The 27,308-nt window shown below is 41.2% G+C and overlaps 1 protein-coding gene across 3 annotated transcripts in view; it reads left to right on the top strand.

Annotated features, from left to right (window-relative positions):
* Nucleotides 1-717: 717 nt before the first annotated feature.
* Nucleotides 718-27,308, top strand: part of ddx6 (DEAD (Asp-Glu-Ala-Asp) box helicase 6) — a 43,395-nt gene continuing 16,804 nt past the window's right edge. The window contains exons 1-6 of one of the 3 annotated variants that reach the window (XM_080214848.1): nt 718-818; nt 10,150-10,610; nt 17,628-17,691; nt 19,707-19,811; nt 20,621-20,750; nt 25,554-25,700. In XM_080214848.1, coding sequence (XP_080070974.1) covers nt 10,402-10,610; nt 17,628-17,691; nt 19,707-19,811; nt 20,621-20,750; nt 25,554-25,700 — 655 coding nt within the window. In that variant the 5' untranslated portion in view covers nt 718-818; nt 10,150-10,401. Of the gene's footprint in view, nt 819-897; nt 984-7,826; nt 7,911-10,149; nt 10,611-17,627; nt 17,692-19,706; nt 19,812-20,620; nt 20,751-25,553; nt 25,701-27,308 lie in introns of those variants that run through there. The other 2 variants (XM_080214847.1, XM_080214849.1) reach the window with 2 other exon arrangements.

Below are 27,308 nucleotides of genomic sequence, written 5' to 3'. Positions count from 1 at the left end.
ATAGAATGAGGTCCACCAAACTATATAATCAGATTCTAGCATCTGTAGTAATTTCCTTTTCAACTATATAATCATTTGTCTCTCCCTAAACTTGCCTATGGTCCTTTGTCCTTTGCATTGTGCCCAATTAGTGGTGCTCACATCCTATGAATAAATACAATTGAGATGCCCCTTAAGTGGGGGCCAATGTAGGTCAGGGAGGCATAGGGATGATGGGTGAATGACTGCTAAGTGCACAAAAGAAAGCCATTCATCCCAACATTTGACCTATACTCTCCTTTTAAAACTGTATTTCAAAATATTCACTTCTGAAAGATGCATTGAACACTCCTTGTTGTAAACCATTCTAACAACCACCAATTCCCTACTTTACCCGAAAGACCCCCCACCCAATTCTCTACTTTGAACATCTGGAATGGAATGGAGAATCAGAGTGAAGATGTAATCGAGATCACCCAACGTGGATCACTTCGATTTCCAAACTCTTGCCACATCTCGAAGAAAAGTGGAGTTACCAGGAGAGGGCGCGAATGTTGAACAACAGGAACATCAACAAACTGCAATACAGAGGAAATAAAATAAGATAAACCTTAACAAACCCAGCAAGTGGAGGGACAGAAAAATATATAAATAAAAGCAACAATAACAAAAGAAAAACTTTGAAGAATAAACTCAAGGCACAAGTCCGAAGAGAGGGAGGGGGCTAGGTCACGTGACAAGACAATTTTTTTTTCGCTCTCCACCTATAAACCTGAATTAAATTCTTAACCTGACGGTATATTTCGACAGTTCATCGTCGATTTATCGAGTTTGATGAGGTAAGGCAGATGTTTTAACGGGCGGAGAGCTTTAAAAATCGACGGGTTTATTGGGGTTCGGCCGATGACGTTGGGCTGAGGAGGGGAGACGCCATATTGGAATCGGGCAGACAAAAAAAGCGAATAAACATAAGGCGAATCGGGGAGAAATCGCCACCATCGCGGGTTTGTTTACCGATATTTTCTCCTTAATTCTTTTGTCACCGCGTCAGGGGTAGGGATGTCTTTTTATTTTTTGAAATGGTCACTCGGCAGTTCTTATTTATGAAGCTGCGTAGGAAGTTGATGATTTTCTTTCCCCTCCTTCCGTTGGCCGTTGCTTTGCTGCAAGGCCCGAAAGTCTCTGTCTTTGGCCTCTTTATATTTTTAAAAACAGGTTTACCGTCTCTCTTAAAATCCGCCTTTTGAGTTAATTCGTTTCTCATTTCTTTTCGGAGTTTTTTTCCCGCGAATTTATATTTAACTTATTTCCAATATCTTCTTAAAATTGTGCTTAATTTCTGACGAGTGAGTAGTGAATTATTTTCCTATGTGTGTGAATATTTGGTGGGGAAATGTTTGTTTTTTTTTATTCTTTTTGCGGGGTGACAGGCGGTAGGAGGAGGCCAGAGTTTTTAAGGTGCGAATTGGTGTAAATAAATATTGACCCATTCCTTTCCTCCCCCCCCCCCCCCCCCCCGTCTGCTAGTTTATAAGTCTCTCAATATGTTTTATTTTAAATCAGGCGAATGGAGCTTTTGTTTACTTTCCATCTACATTTTTCTGATCTAGTTCTGCTTATGTCACTGCAATGTGACAGATGGTGTTGGGCCTTTAGGGATTTTTCAAGAAATCCCCCCCCCCCCCATTATTTCGGAGAAGGGATGAGAAATTATGGAAAAATAATTTGTGAATATTGATACTTCAATTCTAGCGTTTTTTTAAAGTAAAAGTGATTAAATTGCATTTGCAATTCTGTCTGGCTATTGGAAGAAAATCCTTGCAGTTGAAGTGTTTATACTTGTACAATTTTTGTTTAAAGGAACTTACTTTATATTTAAAGTGGTTTACTGCATGTTATTGGAGTTTGTCTTAATGCACAGTTTTGACTGATGTAATTGATATTTGTGCAGTTTAATGTAGACTGCAGATTGAGGAATTTTCTATTCAAATGTCAAAACTTTAACATAATAGAACGTTCCCCCTCCCCTCCTCCCTTCTCAGAAGCTTGATGAAACAAAATGTGACCCTGAGCCATGTTGGGACAGGTGATTTGGCAAAAAGGAGTGTCTTAAATAAGCAAGGTGAGGTGGAGAGACTTGAGTGAGATCTGGAGCTAGTCACAAAATTGATCTTGAGTCTTTTTGATTTATCTCCTGCTGTTTTTCATAAGGCATTAATTTATAAAGGGGGACAGTTCAAGAGGCAGATCTGAAGTATTATCATTTATTGCAATCCCTTTTACATTGTAAATGTATTTTGGCAGGTTGAGATGTTGTATAGGCTATTAATTTTGAGGTTGCTTAATTTGAATAGTCAATTATTGCTTAATCCAAATGATAGGATTTTGGAAGCAGAAATGTGTATCTTTTCCATATTAGTTCTGCTTAGGATAAGTTGCTTAGCTTTGTCCTTAATTGGCAGTTATTAGCCTGCTCCAATTCAAAAGTAGCTAATATACAGGTTTTAATGACCTGTCCAACACAAGTGGTGTACCCAATAATGTGACTTGGACCAGTAATATTAAGTGGGCTGGCAATTTGCATACCAGGAAGCTGTCAAAATGGTCTGCAAGTTCTTGTCAATGTAAATTGGTCTGTTCAGCCAACCAGTCTGTGCTGGTGTGTGTGCTCTGTTCAAGTCTCCTCCCATCATGCCTTCTACAAACTTATCATTATCCTCTATTTCCTTCTCCTCCAAAAGCTTGTATAGCTTCTACTTTTAAATATATCTATGATATTTGCTTCAGCCACTCCCTGTCGTAGTGAGTTTTGCGTTCACATTACTCTTTGGGGTAGAGGGTTCTTCTGAATTCGCTAATGATTTCCTGGGTACTATCTAGTTGTGCTGTTCTCCAAGTGGGAGCATTTTGATTTTAATTACCTCTGCCTTTGCTTTGAGAAAACAGACCCAGCCTCTTCATCCTTTCTTGATGTGTATACCCATGCATTGTCTGTACACACAAGGGACCAAGGCTGCTAATGCGCTGGCATCTCTGTACAGCCTCTTAGTCGCTTGGGTTCAATGATTTGCTTTTATTCGTTTGCAGGATCTAGGTGTCATTGGCTTGGCCAGCATTTATTGCCAACCCCTAATTTGCCCTTGAGAAATGATGAGCTGCATTCTTGTAGCAGTTCATGTGGTATTAATACACCTACAGCGCTGATGAGAAAGGAGTTTCAATATTTTAATTCTGACAATGAAGGATGACGATACGGTTCCAAGTCAGGATACTTCCATTCCGGTTTGATGGATTTTGAGATGGCTGAGTCCACTGAATGATCTGCTGTCTCTGCTACATGTGACTCTTGCAGAGTTAGCAAGGTTTACGCACTCACTCTAACGCCTCAGCTTTGGTCCTGTATGTCCCTGACAGTCTCTTGCTGTGTTCACCACCTTCCTGAATGAACCTTCTTGCTTTGGTCAGTCACAAGCTATACTTTCCCATGAGTCAGTAGGAATGTTTGACCTTCGTAGGGCTGCTTGGATGACATCCTTTTAAAGTGTTTCCACTGTCCTCCTGGAGGTCTCATAATGTGGCTAAGTTCTAAGTTGTGTAGTTGCTTTGGGTATTTGGTGTCAGGTATACAAGTGCCATGTCCTACCCAGTGGAGTTCGCTTTGAATGGACCTTAATGCTGGGCATGCTAGCTTGAAAGGATAGTGCTGTTGAACTGACTTCCTACTGGATTAGGAGGATCCTGCTAAGGATCCACTGGTGGTACTTCTCCAGTGCTTTGAAGTACTTGCTGTAAGTTCATCCAAGTCTCTGAAGCATATTAGAGAACAGACAGAAACAATTATTAGTGCACAGAGGAGTCATTTGGCCCATCGTGTTTGCTTAGGCATCACGTCTGCCTGGGTTTGAAATCTGGTCCTTAAATATATCCTTTCAGTTGACTGACTAATAAAAGACAAGGTGCACTTAAAATGGAGAGGTGAAAGATCCTTTTCTTAATTCTCGCAGTTCGGTTCATCGTGATCTATTTCAATCTTGAGTCTTTCATAATGATTGCATCGCTTAAGGGTGACTACAGTTATACTCTGTTTTTGACCTTGTAAAGTGAAAGAAAAATCACTTGGTAGTAGTGATGTACAATTAGCCACATTGCAGAAACAGGTCTCAATCTGCATACAATGGCGTGAATACTCTTCAGAGATGTGCACACTTTGCTTTAGCTTGATGCTGTGTGCAATTTGAAAGCAAAATGCTTAATGTTTACAATCTTGAGTACATTATAAACTGGAGATTTAAAGTGATAAACGCTGTTGCTGATTCAGGCTGTATACCCAAAGCATTGCAAATTTACACACGGAGCAAAGCTCTGAACTATGTGCAAGAGTTGGCCCTCTCGGCAGCTTTCCTTTTGTATTAGAAGGGCTAGTGGGCTGGTTTTATGATTTTAAAAAGTGCGTTGAGCACAGTTACATAAGTCAGTTCAGTCAAAATGGGTACTGTGAAAATAAATTGGGATGCAGCCGATCAACCTTTTGTTGACCAGACATATGTGACTTAAAAGTCACAGGATCATAGTTGAGGTATTTTAGCGAGATACAGATATCAGCAGTCTGATCATTGATGGAACAATACATAGTCAATGCCTTAGAGCAACTGCAGAAGCGTTTTAGAACGGTGCCAAAGATGAGGGAGTTCGGCTATCTGGTGTGATTGGAGAAGCTGTAATAGCAGAGAATATTAAGGGGAGATTTAAGAGGTGTTCAGAATCATGAAGGACTCTAAGAATAAGCAAGAAGGAATAGTTTGTAGTGATGACCTATTTGGTAACCAGACAGCTCAGCTTTAAGGTGACTAGCAAAAGACCATGAAGCAACACAAATTTATTTTACACAAATTACTGTGATCTGAAATACACAATCTGAAGGGGAATAAAAGCAGAATCAGTAATAACTTTTTCAAGTAAAATTGAATGCTTGAGGGAAAATAATCAGGGGGGTGGTGGTGGAGGGCAAGATAATAGGATTTACTAGACAAACAACACAAGTATTGACCACCTGTATTGATCTATACTTCCATATTTTCCTTTGTCAAATTATACTTGTGTACATGTTTTTTATTACACTGGAGTTAATAATTCTGTTGAAGGTGTGTTTTTTTTTTATTGACCATTTGCTAGTTAGTTGGTGGTTTGAATCCATCTTTGTTAAAGGGAGATCATGTTAGAATTCTTTGCGGATGTAACAAAGAAGTTAGACAAAGGAAAGCTAGCGAATGTGATTTATTTGGATTTCCAGAATGCCTTTGACAAGGTGCCTTACTAAATAAGCTAAAAGCCAATGGTGTTAGAGGCAAGGCACTGGCATGCATAGAAGATTGGCTGACAAACAGAAGGCAGAGAGTGAGGATAAGGGTGTCCTTTTCAGATGGCAACTGGTGACTAGTGGTGTTCCAAAAGGATCAGTGTTGGACTTTTCACTATATACATTAATGATCTGGAAGCTGGAACTGTGGGCATGGTGGTTAATTTCCGGATAATACAAAGATATGTAGAATGACAGGTAGTGTTGAGGAAATGGTGAGGCTGCAGAATGACTTGGACTGGCTCGGAGAGTGGGCGCAGAAGTGGCAGATGGAAAATGCTGTGGGAACGTGTGAGGTTACGCACTTTGACAGGAAGAGTAGCAGCATAGACTACTAAATGAGGAAAAGCTTTGGAAATTTGAAGCACAAAGAGACTTTGGAATCCTGGTTCAGGACTCAAAGTTAATGTGCAGGTTCAGCTGGGGAGGCAAATCCAATGTTGGCATTCATTTCTAGAGGGCTAGAATATAAGAGCAGGGATGTGTTACTGAGGCTGTATAAGGCTTTGGTCAGACCCCATTTGGAATATTGTTTGTGGTGGGGGGACATTGTCCAGAGGAAGTTCACAAGAATGATCCCAAGAATGAAGGGTTTGTTATTTGAGGAGTCTGGGTTTATATTTGGAGTTTCGAAGGATAAGGGGGATCTGATTGAAACTTAGAATACTGAGGCCTAGATAGAGTGGCCATGAAGAGGATTGCACTAGTGAGAGAGACTAGACCTTGAGAGCACAATGTCAGGGTGAAGGTACACTCCTTTTAAAACTAATGAGTAATTTCTTCAGCTAGAGGGTGGCGAACCTGTGGAACTCTGCCACAGGGAGCTGTGGAGACCAGGTCATTGAGTGTCTTTAAGACAGATGTTCTTGATCAACAAGGGGATCAAGGATTACAGGGAGAAGGCAGGAGAATGGGAATGAGAATCATGTCAAGCATCCTTTACAAGGATGCTACCTGGATTGGGTGGCATGCCTTATGAGGATAGGTTGAGAGAGCTCAATCTTTTCTCCTTGGAGAGACAAAGGATGAGAGGGGACCTGATAGAAGTGTATAAGGTGATGAGGGGTTTTGATCAGGTGGACTCTGAGGCTTTTCCCCAGGGCTGAAATGGCTGCCACAAGAGGACACAGGTTTAAGGTGCTGGGGAGTAGGTACAGAGGAGATGTCGGGTAAGTTTTTCTGAGTGGTGGGTGAGTGGAATCAGCTGCCATCGGTGGTGGTGGAGGCAAACTCGTTAGGGTCTTTTAAGACACTTTTGGACGAGTACGTGAGACTTAATAGGATTGAGGGTTATAGGTAAGGCTAGTAGGTAGATCGGTGCAACTTGTGGGCCAAAGGGCCTGTTTTTGCTGTAGTTTTTTCAATGATTCTTTGATTGAATGGCAGAGCAGACTCAATGGACGGAATGGCCTAATTCTGCTCCTCTATCTGATGTATCTGCTTCCCAGAAATTCATTATTTTGATGTCTGTTCTACAGCTGAGTTTAATAGTGCTGCAAAAGGACTGTGAAATTAAAATTACAACACTAAACAAATCAGTCTTGTACTTCCAAATTATTGTCAAGACTTAAAAACTGTGACCCTATTTCCAACAACATATCTATTTTCCAGCCTGATTTTATACTTTCCTGTAGGTGCTTTTTTCTTTCTGCCATTTTAACTGCAGTAGAAATGTTAAATTCGCCTTAACTTTAAGATTATTTTTATTTGACTTTTCTCAAAACTAAAATATATTTATTTTAATATTTTAGTATTTGGATGAAGGAAAATTTTGTATGTATGTAACACCTTTCGTGACCACTAGATTTTTCAAAGTAGTTTTGAAATGCAATCGCCAAGGTAGTCAGAATTATTGAGTGATATCTTGTACAGTCTCCCTTCTGAGTTCAGAAAATCCCTTAAGGTTATATTCTAAATGAAATGACAGATTCCTTTCTCAACAGTTTAGACCAGTTTTGTCAGTAATGGGGTCTTGTTTAGCTTTGAAATCATGGAAGATTCCAACAACTGGCCGTGATTTGACGTGGAAAAATTCTGTATGTGGAGCTGAAATAAATTTCTTGCCCTAGTGGAGTTGCAATATAGTACTGCTTTCACTTGATTGTGAGAAAGCACATAACTTGGTTGCATTCTCTTTGTATTTTTGGTAAATGTTAATTTCTGGTTTACATATCTTCCCTACCAGAGGTTTGGGAAGGAGGTGTCTCGCAGTGATAAATCAGTAATGATTTTAGAGACAAATATTAACCACTTTGCCAAAAAAAATCCATATTTGGTATCTTGTCATTACTTCGCAATGTAATCGTTTTTAAGAATGACAATGTATTTTTTTTGGTCTCTTGTTCCCAAAGGTAGGCTTGCCTGAAGTTGAATCCAGGAAACCCATGGAAAATAAGATGTGGTCAACAGATCACTTATTTATTGGTTCTTTTGTCCTGACTGCTGAAGGCACATGATGATTTGTGTTTATATAATATCTAATGTAATACAATGTCCCAAGGTGTTCCGCAGGAGCATTATCAGACAAGATTTGACACCAAACCATATAAGGAGATATTCGGGTATATGATCAGAGGTAGGTTTTAAGATAGAGAAAAGAGGTACAGTAGCTAAGTGGGATGGGGGTAGGTGTGAATTCCAATTTTTGGTGCCATGGCAGCTGAGGGTACAGTCACCAGTGGTGGAGTGATTTTAAAATTAGTTGCTTAAGGCCAGAACTTGAGAAGCACAGATATTTTGAGAATATAGGACTGGAGAAGGTTAGAAATGCGCAGGCCATGGAGGGATTTAAAACAATAAATACTTCAAAATGTTTTAAGTCAGTGTGTTGTTTAATTGGGATTTGATGTAAATCAGGAAGCCAAGGTGAAACACGAATAAGATTTGGTGGAAGTTAGAGCACAGGCAGCAGCAACTTGGGTGATCTCCAGTTTACCAAGGGTACAATGTGTGAGGCTAGATGGGTGTATTGAAGTACTAAGTTTCAAGATAACAGGCATGGGTGAGTGTTGCAACAGCAGATGAAACTGAGGAAGAGGTGGTGTTGGGTAATCTTGCAAAGGTGGAAATTGTTGGTCTTGGAGAAAAGTCTGGCTCAAATTTAAGAGAGAGGGATGGACTTTTTTTAGCAAGATCCAAAGGCGATAACTTTGACTTGATATTTTTAGTTAGCAATTTTGCTAACTCTGTTTTAGATGTCAGTTAAGCAGTCTGATAATTTTGAAGTAATTGAGAAGTTGAGAGAGGTGTTGATAAGGTACAGTAATAGCAGTCCCCATATGGGGAAACCTGATACTACTTTCAAGTTGCTGTTGAGGGATGGATTTTGAGAGTTGGGTGCCCAAGGATCGATCTTTTAGGTGCACTAGAGATATCCAGACAGGAGGAGAATAGGATTATCTAGTTACAACTGGATTAAACTAAATGCTTCAAGGGTCCATCATTTGGGTGATGACAGCAGACTTGCAGGAGAATATAATAGTATTGAGGGAGAAATTGGGTGGTCAGTAGTTCAGTGGGTGTAGGGTCCAGGGAGCAGGAGATGCATGCATCTCATGGGCAAGATGAGCTGAAGAGTGGACCTGAAGGGTGATTGAGAAATTAGTAAGAAGTCTCAACACTAGGTTAAAGTCCAACTTTATTTGTTGGACTTTAGTATCAATTGGAATTTGATATTGCGAGTTTTTGAAGCACTGCTTCCTCACCAGGTGAGTGAATTAGTGAACAGTGCTGGGGCTTAGGTTGGCGGGGGTGGGGGAATGGTTGGACTGGAGAAGGATGTGGAATGGCAGAGGTAGGTAATCGGTCGCCTTGATCTTGGTAACAAAGAAGTTCTCTATTTTGGAGACGAGGGAGTCGGGGCGAGTTGTTTAAGATATTAGGAGGTTGCCTTTGCAGTCCAGAATGATACTGCATAACAAACTGTTTTGGGGCAGTTTATGGGGCTTTGTGGTGTAGCCAGATTTTGGTGGTGAATGGCCAAATTGTTTGCCTGCTAGATCTATTCAAGCTTGAGAGTCGAGATGACGACAGATCTTGGGAGATGGGGAGGGTAAGAATATTTGATGTTAATAGGGATAATGGCAGCAAAGGGAGAGAAGTGTGATATATGTTTTTGATTTTTAATGAATATTCAGAGGAAAAATAGCCCTGCTAATTAAATGTGGAACTGTTCTGTGCATGAAATCCAAAACTATGTAATAGTGGTTGCATTGTGTTTTGTGAGAAGTGACCAGCAGTGCAAAATTTGCACTTGTTGATTGTAAAGTTGCCCAAAATATGTAACACTCATTCTCCAAAGTGGCTGTTTAATATCCTTGTACTGAGTGGTCATTCCTAGGGCAGCTTAAGAGTCAGCTACGTTGCTGTGGAGTTGTATGTAGGCCAGACCAGGTAAGAAGGCAGATTTCCCTCACTAAAGGACATTAGTGAACCAGATGGGTTTGTATACCAGTTGGCAATGGTTTCATAGGAATTAAAAGTCTAATGATGGCGTAAGTTTTCTGGAATCTGGATTTCGTCATCTGCCATGGTGAGATTCAAACCTGGGTCCCCAAAGTCTCTAAATTATTGTCAAAGTAAAAATGCCAGTATGCCACTGCTCCCCTGTAAACAAGTATTTTAGGAATGTTGAACCTTGCAACTTTACTAATGACCTTTCTAGTTTAAAAGTAAGCTTTTTTTTTAATTTAGACAGCAATCACTAGTCTGAACCTTGGTTGCCAAAGCAAATGGGGGGAAAACACTACAAATCTAGTGATGTTTCAGAACCAGCATTTAAACCTATTTTTAAAATGTTTTTTGTTGTATTACAGGTGGAAGTGAATACGCACAAGACATTTATGGAAAAGGATTTATGTGAAAAGTATTGTCTAATAAGCATCAGTGCAAGTGACTGCTTGACTTTTTAAAAGACTCGTACAAGTGCTTGCCTTGATTGCAACAGAGGACTCGTATATATTGAGCAGACCTTATTATCTCTTCATTTGAAGAGGTTTAAACTATTACAGTTTCTTTATGAACCTTGGGCTGTAAACTGAAACTGCATATATACATATATAAATACAATGACCACAGCCAGGACGGAAAATCCCGTTATTATGGGTTTGTCTACTCAGAATGGGCAGTTGAGAGGCCCGCTGAAACCCAGTGCAGGCCCGGGAGGGGTGCCGTCACCACAAGTCTCTCAGACCAACCAACAGCTACAGCAGCTAAAGAATGCCAGCACGCTTAATGGCACTCAGCAGCAAGCACATACAACCAGCAGTACTATTAAGTAAGTATCTTTTAACTTAGTGTTCTGATTTGTGAAATAAGCTTGCCAATTCTGCTTTTTTTGTTTTAAATTTCATTTTCATCTGGAACTAGCTCCTGATTTACTGAATTTTGGGGTGTCTGCTACAGCACCAAAGATGCCTATTGTACCAGTTATGATCTTGGAATGTCTCAATAAAGTACGTACTACTGTAATCTAGGGAAGTGTGGCATCTAATTTGTCCACAGCAAAGTCCCTCAATTAATAGTGAAACAATGATATGATGTATTTTGGTGTTATAGGTTGAAGGATAAATAATGGCTAGGACACCAAGAACTCCCCTGCTCTTTGAAATAATGCCCTGAGATCTTTTACAATCACATGAGATGGTAGACAAGACCTCAGTTTAAAGTTTCGTCGGAAAGACTTTGCAGCACTTGAGTGGCATTTAAATCCTCAATCTTCTGACTCTTGCGCTCCCACTGGCATCTCAGTTCTGCTATTTTATGTGGCAGGGTGTTGACAGGCTGCACTATTTAATTGAAAATTTCATCTGCGTCTTTACTGCAGATGTCATTTATAAAGAAGTCTAAACAATGCTAACTAACATTTTGGTTTGCTAAAACTGCTGAAATTTTTAAATATTATTGTCACAAATAGGGTTACGTTAAGAATGCAATGAAGTTACTGTGATAATCATTTAGTTGCCGTACTCTGGCGCTTGCTCAGGTACACTGAGGGAGAATGTTAGCATGGCCAATGCATCTAACCACTGTCTTTCGGACTGTGGAAGGGAACTGGAGCACACGGAGGAAACCCGTGCAGACACAAGGGGAAAGTTCAAATTCTGCACAATAGGGACCAAAGCGGGGAATTGAACCCAGGTCCCTGGCGCTGTGAGGCAGCAGTGTTAACCACTATGTCACTGTGTATTGAGATAAATTAATATTGAGAGTCAGCCCACAACATATTTTAGTGATCAGCCAGTTCATTTACATGTTTCAACTTTTTAAACAACAATGTATATTTATAAAGATGTCAATTGACTTTGGTTCTTTCCATCTAGTATTTTTGAGGAGTGAATGAACTTTATTTATTTTAAAACAATCTTTTTTTTGTCCATATTTGTTAAATAATGTGAGGAGAGTACATATTACAGAGGAGGTGCTGGAAGTCTTAAAGCTTATCAAGGTAGATAAATTCTCAGGACCTGAAGTGTATCCCAGGATGTTGTGGGAGGCTAGGGAAGACATTGCAAGTCCCCTGGCAGGGATACTTGAATCAACAGCCATAGGGGAGGTGCCTGAAGATTGGAAGGTAGCAAATGTTGTGCCTTTGTTTAAAAGGGGCTGCAGGGAAAAGCCTGGAAACTACAGATTGGTGAGACTAATGTCTGTAGTGGGTAAGTTGTTAAGTATTCTGAGAGACAGGATCTGCAGGCATTTAGAGAGACAAGGACTGATTAGGAACAGTCAGCGTAGCTTTGAGTGGAAAATCATGTCTCGTGAATTTGAGTGTTCTGAAGGAGTAACAAAGAAGGTAGATGGGGCAGTGCAGTTGATGTTGTCTACATGGCCTTTAGCATGGCAGGTTGTTGTACAAGGTTAAAATATCACAAGATCCAGGGTGAGGTATCCAATTGGATATAAAATTGGCTTGACGACAGTGTGGTTGTGTTTCAAACTGGAGGCCTGTGACCAGCAGTTTGCCTCAGGGATTGGCACTGGGTCCATTGTTATTTGTCATTAATATAAATGATTTGGATGAGAATTTATGGGGCACGGTTAGTAAGTTTGCAGATGATACCAAGATTGGAGGCATAATGGATAGTGAAGAAGGTTATTTAGAATTGCCATGGGATCTTGATCAATTCAGCCGGTGGGCCGATGAATGGCAGATGGAGTTTAATTTAAATAAATGTTAGGTGATGTGTTTTTGGTAAATCGAATCAGGGCAGGACCTACTCAGTTAATGGTAGGGTGTTGGGATGAGATGTAGAACAAAGATCTAGGAGTACAAGTTCATTGCTCCTTGAAAGTGGAGTTGCAGGTGGACAGAGTGACAAAGAAGGCATTCGGCATGCTTGGTTTCATTGATCAGAACATTTGAATACAGGAGTTGGGACATCTTGTTGAAGTTGCAGAAGACATTGGTAGGGCCACACTTGGAATACTGTGTACAGTTCTAGTCATTATTATAGAAAGGAAAGTCTTAAACCAGAAAGAGTGCAGAAAAGATTAACTAGGATGCTACTGGGACTTGACTGAAAGGCTGGATAGACTGGGATTTTTTCCCTGGTGCATAGGAGGCTTAGGGTGATCTTTATAGCAGTCTATAAAATAATGAGGCTACCATTCTATAAAGAGAGGCATAGATAAAGTGATCAACATTTTTTTCCCAGAAGTAGGGGAGTCTAAAACTAGAGGGCGTAGGTTTAAGGGGAGAGATATGAAAGGATCCAGAGATGCAACCACGAAGGGTGGTGAGTGTCTGGAACAAGCTGCCAGAGGCAGTAGTCAAGGTGGGTACAATTTTTGTCTTTTGAAAAGCATTAACAGTTACATGGATAACATGGGTATAGAAGGATGTGGGTAATTGAGACTAGCTTAATGGTATAAACTGGGCGACATGGACGGGTTGGGCCAAAGGGCCTGTTTCCCTGCTGTAAATCTATGACTTGGGATTCTAACTACCTACGTAATCATATTGTCCCATTTTGCACCCTGAGTTGTGCTGTTCTGGATGAGCAAAAACACAGCCACATCTCAAGGGAACTCCTCCCTGGCATCCAGGAAAGTTCCTGAAGTTTGTGATAACTCAAATCTAATTGCAGCTCAGCTGCCATTTTCTTCCATAACTGGAGATGACCTCCTTTCTCTACAACTTGTCCTGCTGTTGTTCTGAAGAACCTCAAGGAATTTGTGCTTGACACCTGCCTAGTCTCTGTTCGAGGATCATATTTACTTTGAAAATGCTTTGTACCATCTAAGCTAACTCTTCTACCTCAGTATTTTATGAACATGTCTGCGATCCTACTATTTCAGTTGACTTCCAGTGACCTGTCCACAGGATAAATTTAGTCCCTTTAATTTTTATGCATGCATTTCTGTGATTAAAAATATACATGGCTCCTTGATCTTGTCCTGAAATTGAGCAATAAGTCTGAATATTTTGGTTTCCTCTTCTCTGTATTCTATCTAGCCACTATTGTCCTATATGAGTGTACCAGTGATCTTGTGTAGAGAATACAGCAAGACGTATAGTTTTCAAGTGGCATTGTTGAACATTAGACATCCTCAATAATTTACCACCTATGACTTTCCCTCCTGTCTGTAAATGTTAGTGGGCACTTGGAGGAATGCTGTTCATGACCTGACCTTTGTCACAATCCTGGACAAGTTAGGGATTGGTAATCATTTTGTTAACACAGACTAAGTTTGAAATCAAGATATTTTCCAAGAGAAAACCACAAGATTCCACAGCTTAAAGAATTTGAGAGTCAACCAAGCAAACAGCCAGTACTATATCTTTATATAAAAAGAATGTGTGGATGTTATAGATCTGAACCAAAAATCAAGTATTGGAAAAAATCAATCGGTTGGCAGTGTCTTTGGAGAGAGAAACAGTTAATATTTCAAGTCCATTCTTCTTCAGAACGATCTGTTTTCTACTAATATAAATTACAGACAAAGGGTTTGACCACAAACTGCACGTTAAATGGCAGACAGCACCAAGACAAATTCCACCTAAATATCAGTGATTACTGTCAGCCGCACAGTCGACTGAAGTCCTACCTTGCCCAAGATCCTTGGATGTAAATCTCAAAGGCATAAATTTCCAATCCAGCCGCATGGTCATTCAAACAAGTACTTCTGAGACTGTGTCCCATTGTGCTGGCCACGCTACTATCCAGCGTCTGAACACAGAGTCTCAGTTCCTCAGCCACACTGTGGAGAGCTGCTTCAGAGCTTCTCTTGGCCCCAGTCCCCACAGACTCCTCTGACCTCAACTGCATAGAGTTAGCAATGTTTTTGCTGCCTCATCAGTTCCCAGTGGGCTTCTGCCAGCCCTGTTGCACACTGAGCTAACAGTATAATTTCTTCAGCTCCTGACTAACCTTGTCACATGGGCTCATTTATGACCTCTCAACTCTGGTCCCATGGTTGCTGTATTGCGCCACAGAAGGACACTGCCAAATCCCTGCATTTCTCTACAGCCAGAAACTGAGCCTGCACAGCCTGCCTGTGTTGTGCTCTGCTTGTGCCAATATTCCAGGAATATTGGAAGTTGTAGTCCTTCAACTAGGGCCTGCTTTCTGCCCCAAAAGCACATTGAAATAATCCAGTAATATAAACCCCTCACTGTCTTGGCTGACTGTTTTAAAGATTTCAACTATTTGTCCAACTTGATATCGAATTGCCATTCCCATCCAATACAATTTTGCTCAATTGTTGTCTTAATGACATTTATCGAAGATTTTGTAGCTATGTATGCATTCAAACAAACCCAGTAAATTGGTCACTTTTTTTCAGAGCTCAGTCAGATTGATGAAGCATGGTCTGTTTCCCAAGACTGTTGGAATTTTCTAATAATTAACAATCTCTAAGTGATCATAAAATCATTGCCATCAGTATTAAATGCCTGTGGTTCCCATTGTTTATTTTCGCCTCCTCAAGAGTGTTACATCATTCATTGGAGCTAATCCACACTTTAGAGGTGTTGAATATGTGAACTGCTATTTTCATAATTTTATGTCTTTAACATTCATCTCTAGAGCCACTTGTAATAAAGAGGTTTACATCTAAATAAATGTGAGAATAAGTGGAGAAGAGAAATATGGTTGTACCCCCTTGAAAGTTCAAGATGTGAGAAATCTTCAAATATTAGAACAAAGAACACTACAGCACAAACAGGCCCTTTGGCCCACAAGTTGCGTCGATTGTATCCATACCTACCAGGCCTATCTATAACTCTCAATCCCATTAAATCCCATGTACTCATCCAGAAGTCTCTTAAAAGACCCCAGTGAGTTTGCCTCTACCACCTCCGATGGCGGCCGATTCCACTCACTCACCACCCTCTGAGTGAAAAACTTACCCCTGACATCTCCTGTGTACCTGCTCCCCAGCACCTTAAACCTGTGTCCCCTCGTAGCGACCATTTCAGCCCTGGGAAATAGCCTCCAAGAATCCACCCTATCTATACCTCTCAAAGTTTTATAAACCTCTCAGGTCCCTCTCAATCTTCATCTCTCCAGGGAGAAGAGACCTAGCTCCCTCAACCTATCTTCATAAGGCATGCCTCCCAACCTAGGCAACATCCTTGTAAATCTCCTGCACCCTCTAATAGCTTCCACATCCTTCTTGTAGTGAGGCGACCAGAACTGCATACAGTAATCAAGTGGGGTCTGACAAAGGTTGTAAATCGCTTAAAGTGTTTACATGAAGGACAAAGAATTTTTTGTACAAACTGTTTCTCGAACAGTCTCTTCAACCGTTCCCATTGTAACCCAAATCATAGATGAACACTTGGAAGAAAAAATATTGGAGATAATGGGAAAGCAAATGGAGTTGTTAACTGCTTTTAATTGGGAAGCTAAGTAAAGATATGTTAGGTTTATGAGTCTCCGTTCCCTTTGGTAATTATTCAATTGATTCCTATTCGTCTCCAAACATTTGAGTAGGTTACATTATTGGTAAAATTTGAGTGATTCCAAACAGGTTCTGAGGTTCAACCTTTGTTTCTAAAGGAAGAACAGAAATTTGGGTTACAACGGGAACGATTGAATAGACTGTTCGAGAAACAGTTTGTATAAAAAATTCTTTGTCCTTCATGTAAACACTTAGAGCAATTTACAACTTTTCTGCCCATCTATTTGTGTAATCACAGTTTAGGCCCTGTTTTAGCCAACTGCATTCTGTTAATGATATGGTGAATTAGCTCATAGAACCCACTATCATCCTCAATTTCATAATTTTGAAGTGTGTAAAAGTGATATGAACGAATTACTTCTGGCATTTGTACTCTTCTCCATGCTCAACAATGGAATGCATTAACCGATTGTATATGCAGTGGTACGGTTTAATTGGTGCCTGTAGCCAACTTTTACATCCCTTTAGATCAGAGTATTCTTTCTGCTTAGCAAAGAGATTTTGATTGTAACCCCAATCTACTGCCATCCTCCAGCGCTATCACTGCACACCAAAATTCAAATGCTATGCCAGTTCAGTCACCCATTGACTTCCAACTTTATTTCAAACATAACCTCCAATTCCAAAACTTGTACTATTGTCTATTGAGGAATTTTTGCATGGCACATCTCCATGGTGCACGTAGTAATTTGCTATGTTAAACAGTCATGCAGAACCTTTACCACTTTTACAAGCATGCTAAGATTTTACAGCTGGGTATTAATCTACGACAGATCAGCCATATCTTATTGAATGGCAGGGCAGGCTCGAAGGGCTAGATGGCCTACTCCTGCTCCTATTTCTTATGTTCTTATGTAATCCAAGTGCCCTAAAAATCAGCACATGTTAAGTTTGTGTTTTTCAAAAGTGATTTAGTTTTGAATTTTAAAATTGATTGTGGTGGAAGAAATTAATTTACAGCTGCATCAGATTTGAAATTCAACATGGCTAGTATTTTTGATTCTTTTCAAGTTTGCTGTAATGTTTAAAACATAGAAAATAGAAGCAGCATTAGGCCATTTGGTCCTTCAAAATGAATGGCAGAGCAGGCTTGATAATGGCTGATCATATTGAAAACTCCAGTTTTGGGTTCTCCCACTATGAGGAACATTCTTTGGATTCGCCCTGAGATCCCCCCTCGCTCTTCTAATTCCAATGAATATTGTTGTTATAACTTAATCTCATATAACAGACCTGATAAACCTTCTCTGTACTGCCTCTATAGCAAGGACATACTTGGAGCCTTATCAGGTGCAACAATTTATAGATTTAATTTGATGACTGCATCTTCCTTTTGGATAGAAATCGTATTGCAATGAATAAATGTTTATGTATCATTCTCCTATAGACCAGGTGATGACTGGAAGAAAAGTTTAAAATTACCTCCAAAAGACAGGAGGATGAAAACTTCGGTAAGAAGAACCTTAATATTCCATTCATGTATTTGCTATGGTCTCTGCTTTTTGAAATAGAATTGTGTTCTCAGAATTAAATGTCAAGCATTGCAGTGTCAGTCGTGGTATAGTGATTGGGGCTTATTTTCAACCAACCGTATTTGTCATATCCCTTCCCAGTCAAATATTACTATAAAGGATATGGGCCTCCATCTTTGGAGCCTGTTAACTTCCCAGTTAGACCAAACTACTCTGGACTTCATTTGCATTGGAGCAGCTGTCTGTAAATATGGAGTTTATTTTTGGCAAAAATGCTTCTAAAATTATAAATTTGGTATAGATGAAGCTATGCTTCTCTCCAAGGCAAGTTAGGGCTCCAGACCAGCTGTCATGCATGACAGTGTTCTCTAGAATCTTTAACTTATTAGTAACCAGTTTTGAGCAGAATTGCAGGATGTTGCTTTATTAATGCTTTATCTTTCACTAAGTGGGGGAGGGGAATCTCTAATATCAGCGAGCCACAAGCAGTGTAATGCTAATTTTCATTTTTAGTTGCTTATGAAATACAGAATTTGAATCCAAGTAGAATTGGGAAGATAGAGAATTTGATACTGAGTTCTAAATGAAGAAATGCTCAATATAAAAATTCAGATTATTTCATATTTAGAGAGCCAAAATTTCAGTTTTTGCCCTTTAAATCCCTTCTGTAAAACTGTTGTTGATTTGTTCAGTTTGTCCACTTTGGCTGTAGTAACTCAGTGGAAATTGCTCTTTTTCAGCGTGAACATAGTGGCTGTGAATTTGGCATTGTTGTTTGTAGTGACAAGGTTACATAGCAAATATTGGCAAGTGTGAGGTGAATGTTGGCAAGTGTGAGGTGGTCCACTTTGGTAGGAAGAATGGTAGGAAGGACTATTACTTACGGGGCGAAAAACTGCAGCAGGCGACGGTGCAGAGGGACCTCGGGGTCCTTGTGCATGAGTCGCAAAAACCCAGCGTGCAGGTGCAGCAGGTGGTCAGGAAGGCGAATGGGATGCTGGCCTTCATAGCGAGGGGGATTGAATATAAAAGTAGGGAGGTCTTGCTGCAGCTGTATAGGGCATTGGTGAGGCCGCAGTTGGAGTACTGTGTGCAGTTTTGGGTGCCGCACCTGCGCAAAGATATTTTGGCCTTGGAGGGAGTGCAGAGGAGGTTTACTAGGCTGATACCGGAGTTGAAGGGGTTGAGCTATGAGGAGAGGCTGAATAAACTGGGCTTGTACTCGTTAGAGTTTAGAAGAATGAGGGGAGATCTCATTGAGACGTATAAGATGATGAATGGGATGGATAGGATAGAGGTGGAGAGACTTCCCACTCAAAAAAGACAGTAGGACTAGGGGACACAGCCTCAAGATAAAAAGGGGGGCGGTTTAGAACGGAGTTGAGGAGGAACTTCTTCACTCAAAGGGTGGTGAATCTCTGGAATTCTCTGCCCGTTGAAGTGGTGGGGGCTGCCTCGCTAAATATTTTTAAGACGCGGGTTGATGGGTTTTTGATGAGAGGGGATTAAGGGTTATGGGGAGAGGGCGGGAAAGTGGAACTGAGCAGCAACAGATCAGCCATGATCTTATTGAATGGCGGGGCAGGCTCAAAGGGCTGGATGGCCTACTCCTCCTATTTCTTATGTTCTTATTTTGCAGTATGTTCACTTGATAAAACTAGGTAGAACGTGTAGCTTGCATTGAAGCACGTGAAACTTATTTTTAGCAACTCATAGTTTTATGTGGTCTGTGTAGTGGTGCAGTTGCATTATTTGTTTTTGCTATGTTATTTACAAAGCTGCTCTTTCATTCCACCCTGTGTTTAGCTTGTTTAATAGTAATGCTTAATCAGAATGGGCAGTTTGGAGTATCTCTAGCCATAGACAAAGCAGTCAAAATGATAAATGACAAAATGCAATGCTTTCTATTTACTGGGTTTGCTGCACAGTCTGTTGGTAACTGTGTGCTATAATATCTGATTCACTTTTCAGTTCTGTCTCTTACCTTTGTTTAGGATGTAACAGCCACAAAAGGAAATGAATTTGAAGATTACTGTTTGAAGCGCGAGTTGCTAATGGGCATTTTTGAAATGGGCTGGGAGAAACCATCTCCAATCCAGGTGTGTACGCCCTTCTCTTGCTGTTAACCAATAGATAAGTAGTAGGAGCTGGGTTAGTGTGTCCAATACATTTGTCCTATTTATAAGCTTCGTACGTTTAGTATGACTTATTTTGCCAAGGTGCCACAAATGATGATACAGTAATTAGCACTGCCATATTACAGCACCAGGTACCCAAGTTTGATTTCCCCAACTTGGGTGACTGACAGTGTGAAGTCTGCGTGGGTTTCCTCCCACAGTCCAAAAAAAGTGCTGATTAGGTACATTGGCCATGCTAAATTCTCCCTTACTGTACCCAAACAGGTGCTGGAGTGTGGTGATTAGGGGATTTTCACAGTAACTTCATTGCAGTGTTAATGTAAGCCTACTTGTGACACTAATGAAAAAAATCTTTAAACTTTACAATGGGAAATGGTGGGAATGTCACTGGAATAGTAGTGCCGAGGCCCAAGCTAATGCTCTAGGGACATTGATTCAATTCACAGAAGCTGGTGTAATTTGAATAAATAACTCTAATGGTAACTGTGAAGTAACCATCAATTGTTGCAAAAACCTATCTTGTTCAATAATGCCCTCTTTGAAGAAAGTAAATCCACCATTCTTGTCTGATCTGGTCAACGTGCAATTCCAAATCCATAGCAGTGTGGTTGCCTCTTTACTGCTCTCTGAAATGACTTAGCAAGTCACCTTAGTTGAGAATATCTGGGACAAGTGATAAATGCTGGCCTTGCCAGTGACAGCCATGTCTCATGAAAGAATAAAGGGAAAAAATGTTGTTGATTTAAATTGATATGATTTCTGTTTCTCAGGAGGAGAGTATTCCTATTGCATTGTCTGGCAGAGATATATTGGCCAGAGCCAAAAACGGAACAGGTAAAAGTGGAGCCTACCTCATTCCATTACTTGAACGGCTGGACCTGAAAAGAGACTGTATTCAAGGTTTGTCAAATCATGTTATTGTCAATATCTGTTTTTTTTTCATCTTCCCATTTCTCAAGAAGGGAGGAAGGAATAAGCCAGGAAACTACAGGCCAGTCAGCCTAACCGCAATGGTGGGGAACCTATTGGAAGCAATTCTGAGGAATAAAATTAATCTGCATTTGGGGAGGCAGGAATTAATCAGAGTTGTCAACATGGCTTTGATAAAGGGAAGTCATATATGACTAACTTGATTGTACTTTATTTTGAAGAGGTGACCAGGTGTGTAGATGAGGGCAATGCACTAGACATTGTTTACTTGGATTTCAGCAAGGCTTTTGATAAGGTTCCACATGGAAGACTGATGCTGAAGGTAGAGGGTGATGATTGACAGGTGTTTTTCTACTGGAAGACTGTTCAGTGGGGTCCTGCAGGGATCAGTGCTGGGGCCCATGCTTTTTGTGGTTTATATAATGATTTAGACTTGAATGCAGGAGAGTTGATCAGTAAGTTTGCAGATGATATAAAAATTGATGGGATGGTTAAATAGTGAGGATATAGACAGGCTGATCAGTGACAAATGCAATTCAGTCCTGATAAGTGTGAGATGAGGCACTTGGGCAGGGCAAACAAGGCAAGGGATTATATGGTGAACAGCAGGACCCTGGGAAGCACCAAGGATCAGAAGACTTTTTAGTGTTCATGTACACCGGTTCCTTAAGGTAACAGGGCAGATGAATAAAGCTGCTAAGAAGGCATATTGTATACTTGCCGAGACATAGAGTTTAAAAGTAGGGAGGTTATGCCGAAACTGTATAGAATATTGGTTAGGTCACAGCTAGAGTATTGTATGCAGTTCTGGAATCCACAAGGGAGGACTGTGATAACATTGGAAAGGGTGCTGAGGAGGTTTATCAGGATATTGTCTGAGCTGGAGAGTTTTAATTGTGAAGAGAGGTTGGATAGACTGGGGTTGTTTTCCTAGGAGCAAAGGAAATTGAGGGGAAAAACATAGTTGTGATGTATAAGATTCTGAAGGGCATAGATAGATAGGAAGAAACTTTCCCCTTGGCAGTATCAATGACTGAGGGCCATAGATTTAAGATAAGGAGCAGGAGGTTTATAGGGGATATGAGGAAAAGCTTTTTCACCGAGAGGATAGTGGGATTATGGAACTCACTGCCTGGAAGGATGATGGAGGCAGAGACCCTCATTTAAATATTTAGATTGGTGCCACGGTAGACAAGGCAGTGGGCCAAGTGCTGGAAAATGAGGTTAAAGTAGTTAAATGGTTTGTCTTTGGCATAGGTGTGATGAGCTAAAGGACTTTTTTTTTTCTGAGTTCCCAATTATTACAAACATAGCTTTGATTAAATTTTGGATGGATGGGTTAGAATAATAAAGAATGTTAATTTTACTGTTAGATATGGGTTTTTAAGAGAGTAACCTCTAACTTCATTTTGGAGTTGTGCATTGTGCTCACTTAGATGATCTGTATATAGATGATCTGGAGGAGGGAACCGAGTGTAGAGTGTCGAAATTTGCTGATGACACCAAGATTGGGGGAACAGCAAATTGTGCGGAGGGTGTGGAGAGTCTACAGAAGGATCTAGATAGGCTGGGCGAATGGGCCAGGAAATGGCAAATGGAATTTAATGTTGGCAAGTGTGAGGTGGTCCACTTTGGTAGGAAGAATGGTAGGAAGGACTATTACTTACGGGGCGAAAAACTGCAGCAGGCGACGGTGCAGAGGGACCTCGGGGTCCTTGTGCATGAGTCGCAAAAACCCAGCTTGCAGGTGCAGCAGGTGGTCAGGAAGGCGAATGGGATGCTGGCCTTCATAGCAAGGGGGATTGAATATAAAAGTAGGGAGGTCTTGCTGCAGCTGTATAGGGCATTGGTGAGGCTGCAGCTGGAGTACTGTGTGCAGTTTTGGGCGCCGCACCTGCGCAAAGATATTTTGGCCTTGGAGGGAGTGCAGAGGAGGTTTACTAGGCTGATACCGGAGTTGAGGGGGTTGAGCTATGAGGAGAGGCTGAATAAACTGGGCTTGTACTCGTTAGAGTTTAGAAGAATGAGGGGAGATCTCATTGAGACGTATAAGATGATGAATGGGATGGATAGGATAGAGGTGGAAAGACTCTTCCCACTCAAAAAAGACAGTAGGACTAGGGGGCACAGCCTCAAGATAAAAGGGGGGCGGTTTAGAACGGAGTTGAGGAGGAACTTCTTCACTCAAAGGGTGGTGAATCTCTGGAATTCTCTGCCCATTGAAGTGGTGGAGGCTGCCTTGCTAAATATTTTTAAGACGCGGGTTGATGGGTTTTTGATAGGAGAGGGGATTAAGGGTTATGGGGAGAGGGCGGGAAAGTGGAACTGAGCAGCGACAGATCAGCCATGATCTTATTGAATGGCGGGGCAGGCTCGAAGGGCTGGATGGCCTACTCCTGCTCCTATTTCTTATGTTCTTATGTTATGTTCTTATGTTCTTAGATTTGTTATATGTGGGTTTTTGGCATGTGTGGATCAACATTCTAATGTTTGAGATGGAACCTCATTCCAGCATATCTTTCTTTTGTACCATCAAGAATTTTATGTCACAATAAGTAATGTCATATCTGGGTGTTGGTACTAAAATTGTTCCATTGGTTACATACTGCAAGCAATGACCTTATTTGAAGATAGGAGGTTAATCCCAAGTCAATGAGCTTTCTACTTTCTGTATCTAATGAATGTTCTTGATTTTTTTTGTTAAAAAAATTCTTGAAGCAAATTTCCATGTATATATGTTAGCAACGAAGATGAGTGGAAAAGCAAATTGTGTGTGTGTGTGTGTGTGTGTGTGTGTGTGTGTGTGTGTGCGCACAGGTGCAGAGTCTGCAGAGAGATCTGGATAGGCTGAGCAAGTGGGCGAGGACCTGGCAGATGGAGTATAATGTTAGCAAGTGTGAGGTTATCCACTTTGGTAGAAATAATAGTAGGAGGGATTATTGCTTAAAAGGTGAAAAGCTGCAGCATGCCACGGTGCAGAGGGACTTGGGGGTCCTTGTGCACGAATTGCAAAAACCCTGTCTGCAGGTGATCAAGAAGGCAAATGGAATGTTGGCCTTTTATAGTGAGGGAGATGGAATATAAAAGCAGGGAGGTCTTGCTGCAACTGTACAGGGTACTGGTGAGGCTGCAGTTGGAGTACTGTGCGCAGTTTTGGTCACCGCACTTGTGGAAGGATATATTGGCCTTGGAGGGGGTGCAGAGAAGGTTCACTAGGCTGATACCGGAGATGAGGGGGTTAGCCTATGAAGAGAGACTGAATAGACTGGGTCTGTACTCGGCGTTTAGAAGGCTGAGGAGGGATCATATAGAGACATATAAGATAATGAAGGGGATGGATAGGGTAGAGGTAGAGAGATTCTTATTGCATAGAAAGGATAGCAGGACTAGAGGGCACAGCCTCAAGATAAGGGGCAGTTTAGAACGGAGTTGATGAGGAATTTCTTCACTCAAAGGGTGGTGAATCTCTGGAATTCTCTGCCTGTTGAAGTGGTGGAGGTTACCTCGCTGAATATATTTAAGTCACGGGTAGATAGGTTTCTGATAGACAGGGGAATTAAGGGTTATGGGGGGAAAGTGGAACTGATCCACTTCAGATCAGCCATGATCTTATTGAATGGCGGGGCAGGCTCGAGTGACTAGATGGCCTACTGCTCCTGTTTCTTATGTTCTTAATTCCATTGTATCTGATTCCTGGTTATAGTAATCTGTTTTATTGCAATGGGTGAAGAGGGAAAATATTGTAACATGCATCAATGAAAAGGTCAATATCAGGAAGCTTCTTGTATTGGAAAAGAAATAAGTTGCATTTATGTACAGTTTCATGACACCAGGATGTCCCAAAACTAATGGGTGTAGTCATTGTTCAAATGTAGGAATATGTATGTAACAGCCAACTTGTGTACAGCAAGATTCCACAAGCAACAATGAGATAATCACCAGATACCTCTGTGATGTTGGTTGAGGAAGAAATACCAGCCAGGACACCGGGAAGAATGTTCTCTATGCTTCAAAAGAAATGCAGTGAATTTTTGCTCTTCACTAGAGGAAGCAGACTCTGTTTACAAACAATCTCATCTCGTACAGAAGATCCCTGACAACATAACATTCATTTATAGAACGTAGAACAGTACAGCACAATGCAGACCCTTCGGCCCTCAATGTTGTGTCAAGCTATGTCCAAACCCCTGCTCCCTATAATTCTGGTGACTACTGAACCCTAATACTACTCGTTACTGCACTGGTGAGTAGTATTAGGGTTCAGTAGTCACCAGTGTTATCCTGGATATTGTTTGTCTCTCTGGAGTGGGATTTGACTGTCTAACTTTGTGTTCTGCCAGAGATGCTTACGCTAGTATCTTGGTCCAAGAAGTTCTGAGATCCAAAAGGTTCTTTCTGGATGTTGGAAGAGACTGCCTTGTTTCTGGACCACTGATGCCAACTATTGAAGCAGTTTCTCTGCTTACAGGGACATTGTGCCTAACATACATCGTGGCTTTAAGACTTATTGTGCAGTTTTATTTTAAAATACACTTCTGGAATCTGTCCACAATATATACAGTGCTTACTCCAGAACCCATATGGCATGTTTTTGAAGCAACTACAATATAAACTCTTCAGGAGAAATCTGACTGGAAGTTCCCTTTTTGAAATTGTGACTTTCTTTGCAAGAATTATATATTTGGGAAGTTTGGTTGCAGAGGTGAATATCTCCTTAACTAATGTGCTACCTGTATTGATGACTAATGTAGCTTGCTTTCTTGTTTTTTAAAGCTATGGTGATTGTGCCTACCCGAGAGCTGGCACTCCAAGTCAGTCAGATCTGTATCCAAGTCAGCAAGCACATGGGTGGTGTGAAAGTGATGGCTACCACAGGAGGAACCAATCTCCGGGATGATATCCTGAGGCTCGATGAGACTGGTGAGTGTAGCCGAATATACTGAACAGCATACTCGATCTGAGCCCTTCTGTCAGTAAATGCAATTACACTGCGGCAATGCAGGAGTTTGGATTTAAGTAGCTCGACTACATCTCTTTATTTTTAAACTTTTTTACTCCATTCTTAAAGTTACAAAGTCAGTGCTTAGAACGGATTGGGCAAAACCCAGATTCATTTCTCGTTTCCTCCAAAAACCAAATTTAAGATCCAATTGTCCCTTCAAGACAAACCAGAAAAGGAATTGCACCTCATCTTGGACTTAGAACATAGAAAACCACAGCACAAACAGGCCCTTCGGCCCACAGCGCAATGCTGATCATATCCCTACCTACTAGGCCGACCTATAACCCTCAATCCCATTAAATCCCACATACTCATCCAGAAGTCTCTCTTAAAAGACCCCAACAAGTTCACCTCCACCACCACCGATGACAGCCGATTCCACTCACCCACCACCCTCTGAGTAAAAAAACTTACCCCTGATATCTCCTCTGCACCTTTAAACCTGTGTCCTCTCGTAGCAACCATTTCAGCCCTGGGAAATAGCCTCTGAGAATCCACCTGATCTATACCCCTCAACGTTTTATAAACCTCTATCAGGTCACCTCTCATACTTCATCTCTCCAGGGAGAAAAGACCTAGCCCTCTCAACCTACCCTCATAAGGCATGCCACCCAATCCAGGTAACATCCTTGTAAATCTCCTCTGCACCCTTTCAATAGCTTCCACATCCCTCTTGTAATGAGGTGACCAAAACTGCACACAGTACTCCAGTTGCGGCCTCACCAGTGCCCTGTACAGTTGCAGCAAGACCTCCCTGTTTTTATATTCTATCCCCCTCGCTACAAAGGCCAACATTCCATTCGCCTTCTTGATCACCTGCTGCACCTGCAGACTGGGTTTTTGCAATTTGCACACAAGGACCCCCAGGTCCCTCTGCACTGTAGCATGCTGCAGCTTTTTGCCCTTTAAATAATAATCCCTCCGACTATTATTTCTACCAAAGTGGATAACCTCTCATTTGCTAACGTTATACTCCATCTGCCATGTCCTCGCCCACTCGCTCAGCCTATCCAGATCCCTCTGCAGACTTTCCACGTCTTCCACGCAATTTGTTTTCCCACTCATCTTCATGTCATCAGCAAATTTTGTTACCCTACACTCAGCCCCCTCCTCCAAATCATCTTTATAAATGATAAATAGCTGAGGCCCTAGCGCCAATCCCTGTGGCACTCCACTAGTCACCAACTGCCAACCAGAAAAGCACCCATTGATTCCAACTCTCTGCTTCCTGTTAGACAGCCAATCCTCAATCCACGCTAACACCTGACCCCCAACTCCATGCACCCTAACCTTTTGCAGCAACCTTTTGTGAGGCACCTTATCAAATGCCTTCTGGAAATCTAAAAACACCACATCCACTGGTTCCCCTCTGTCTACCACACTAGTCACATCCTCATAGAAATTCAATAAATTTGTTAAACATGACTTCCCCTTCACAAATCCATGTTGCGTCTGCTTGATCGAGCTGTTCTTTTCTAGATGTCTCACTATTTCTTCTTTGATGACGGATTCTAGCATTTTTCCAA

The sequence above is a fragment of the Carcharhinus amblyrhynchos genome, chromosome 29 (assembly GCF_965287045.1).
Source record: "Carcharhinus amblyrhynchos chromosome 29, sCarAmb.v2.hapA, whole genome shotgun sequence".
In the NCBI taxonomy this organism is placed as follows: domain Eukaryota; kingdom Metazoa; phylum Chordata; class Chondrichthyes; order Carcharhiniformes; family Carcharhinidae; genus Carcharhinus; species Carcharhinus amblyrhynchos.
Note: the sequence above shows the minus strand (reverse complement) of the source record. Positions and strands in the feature narration are given on the sequence as shown.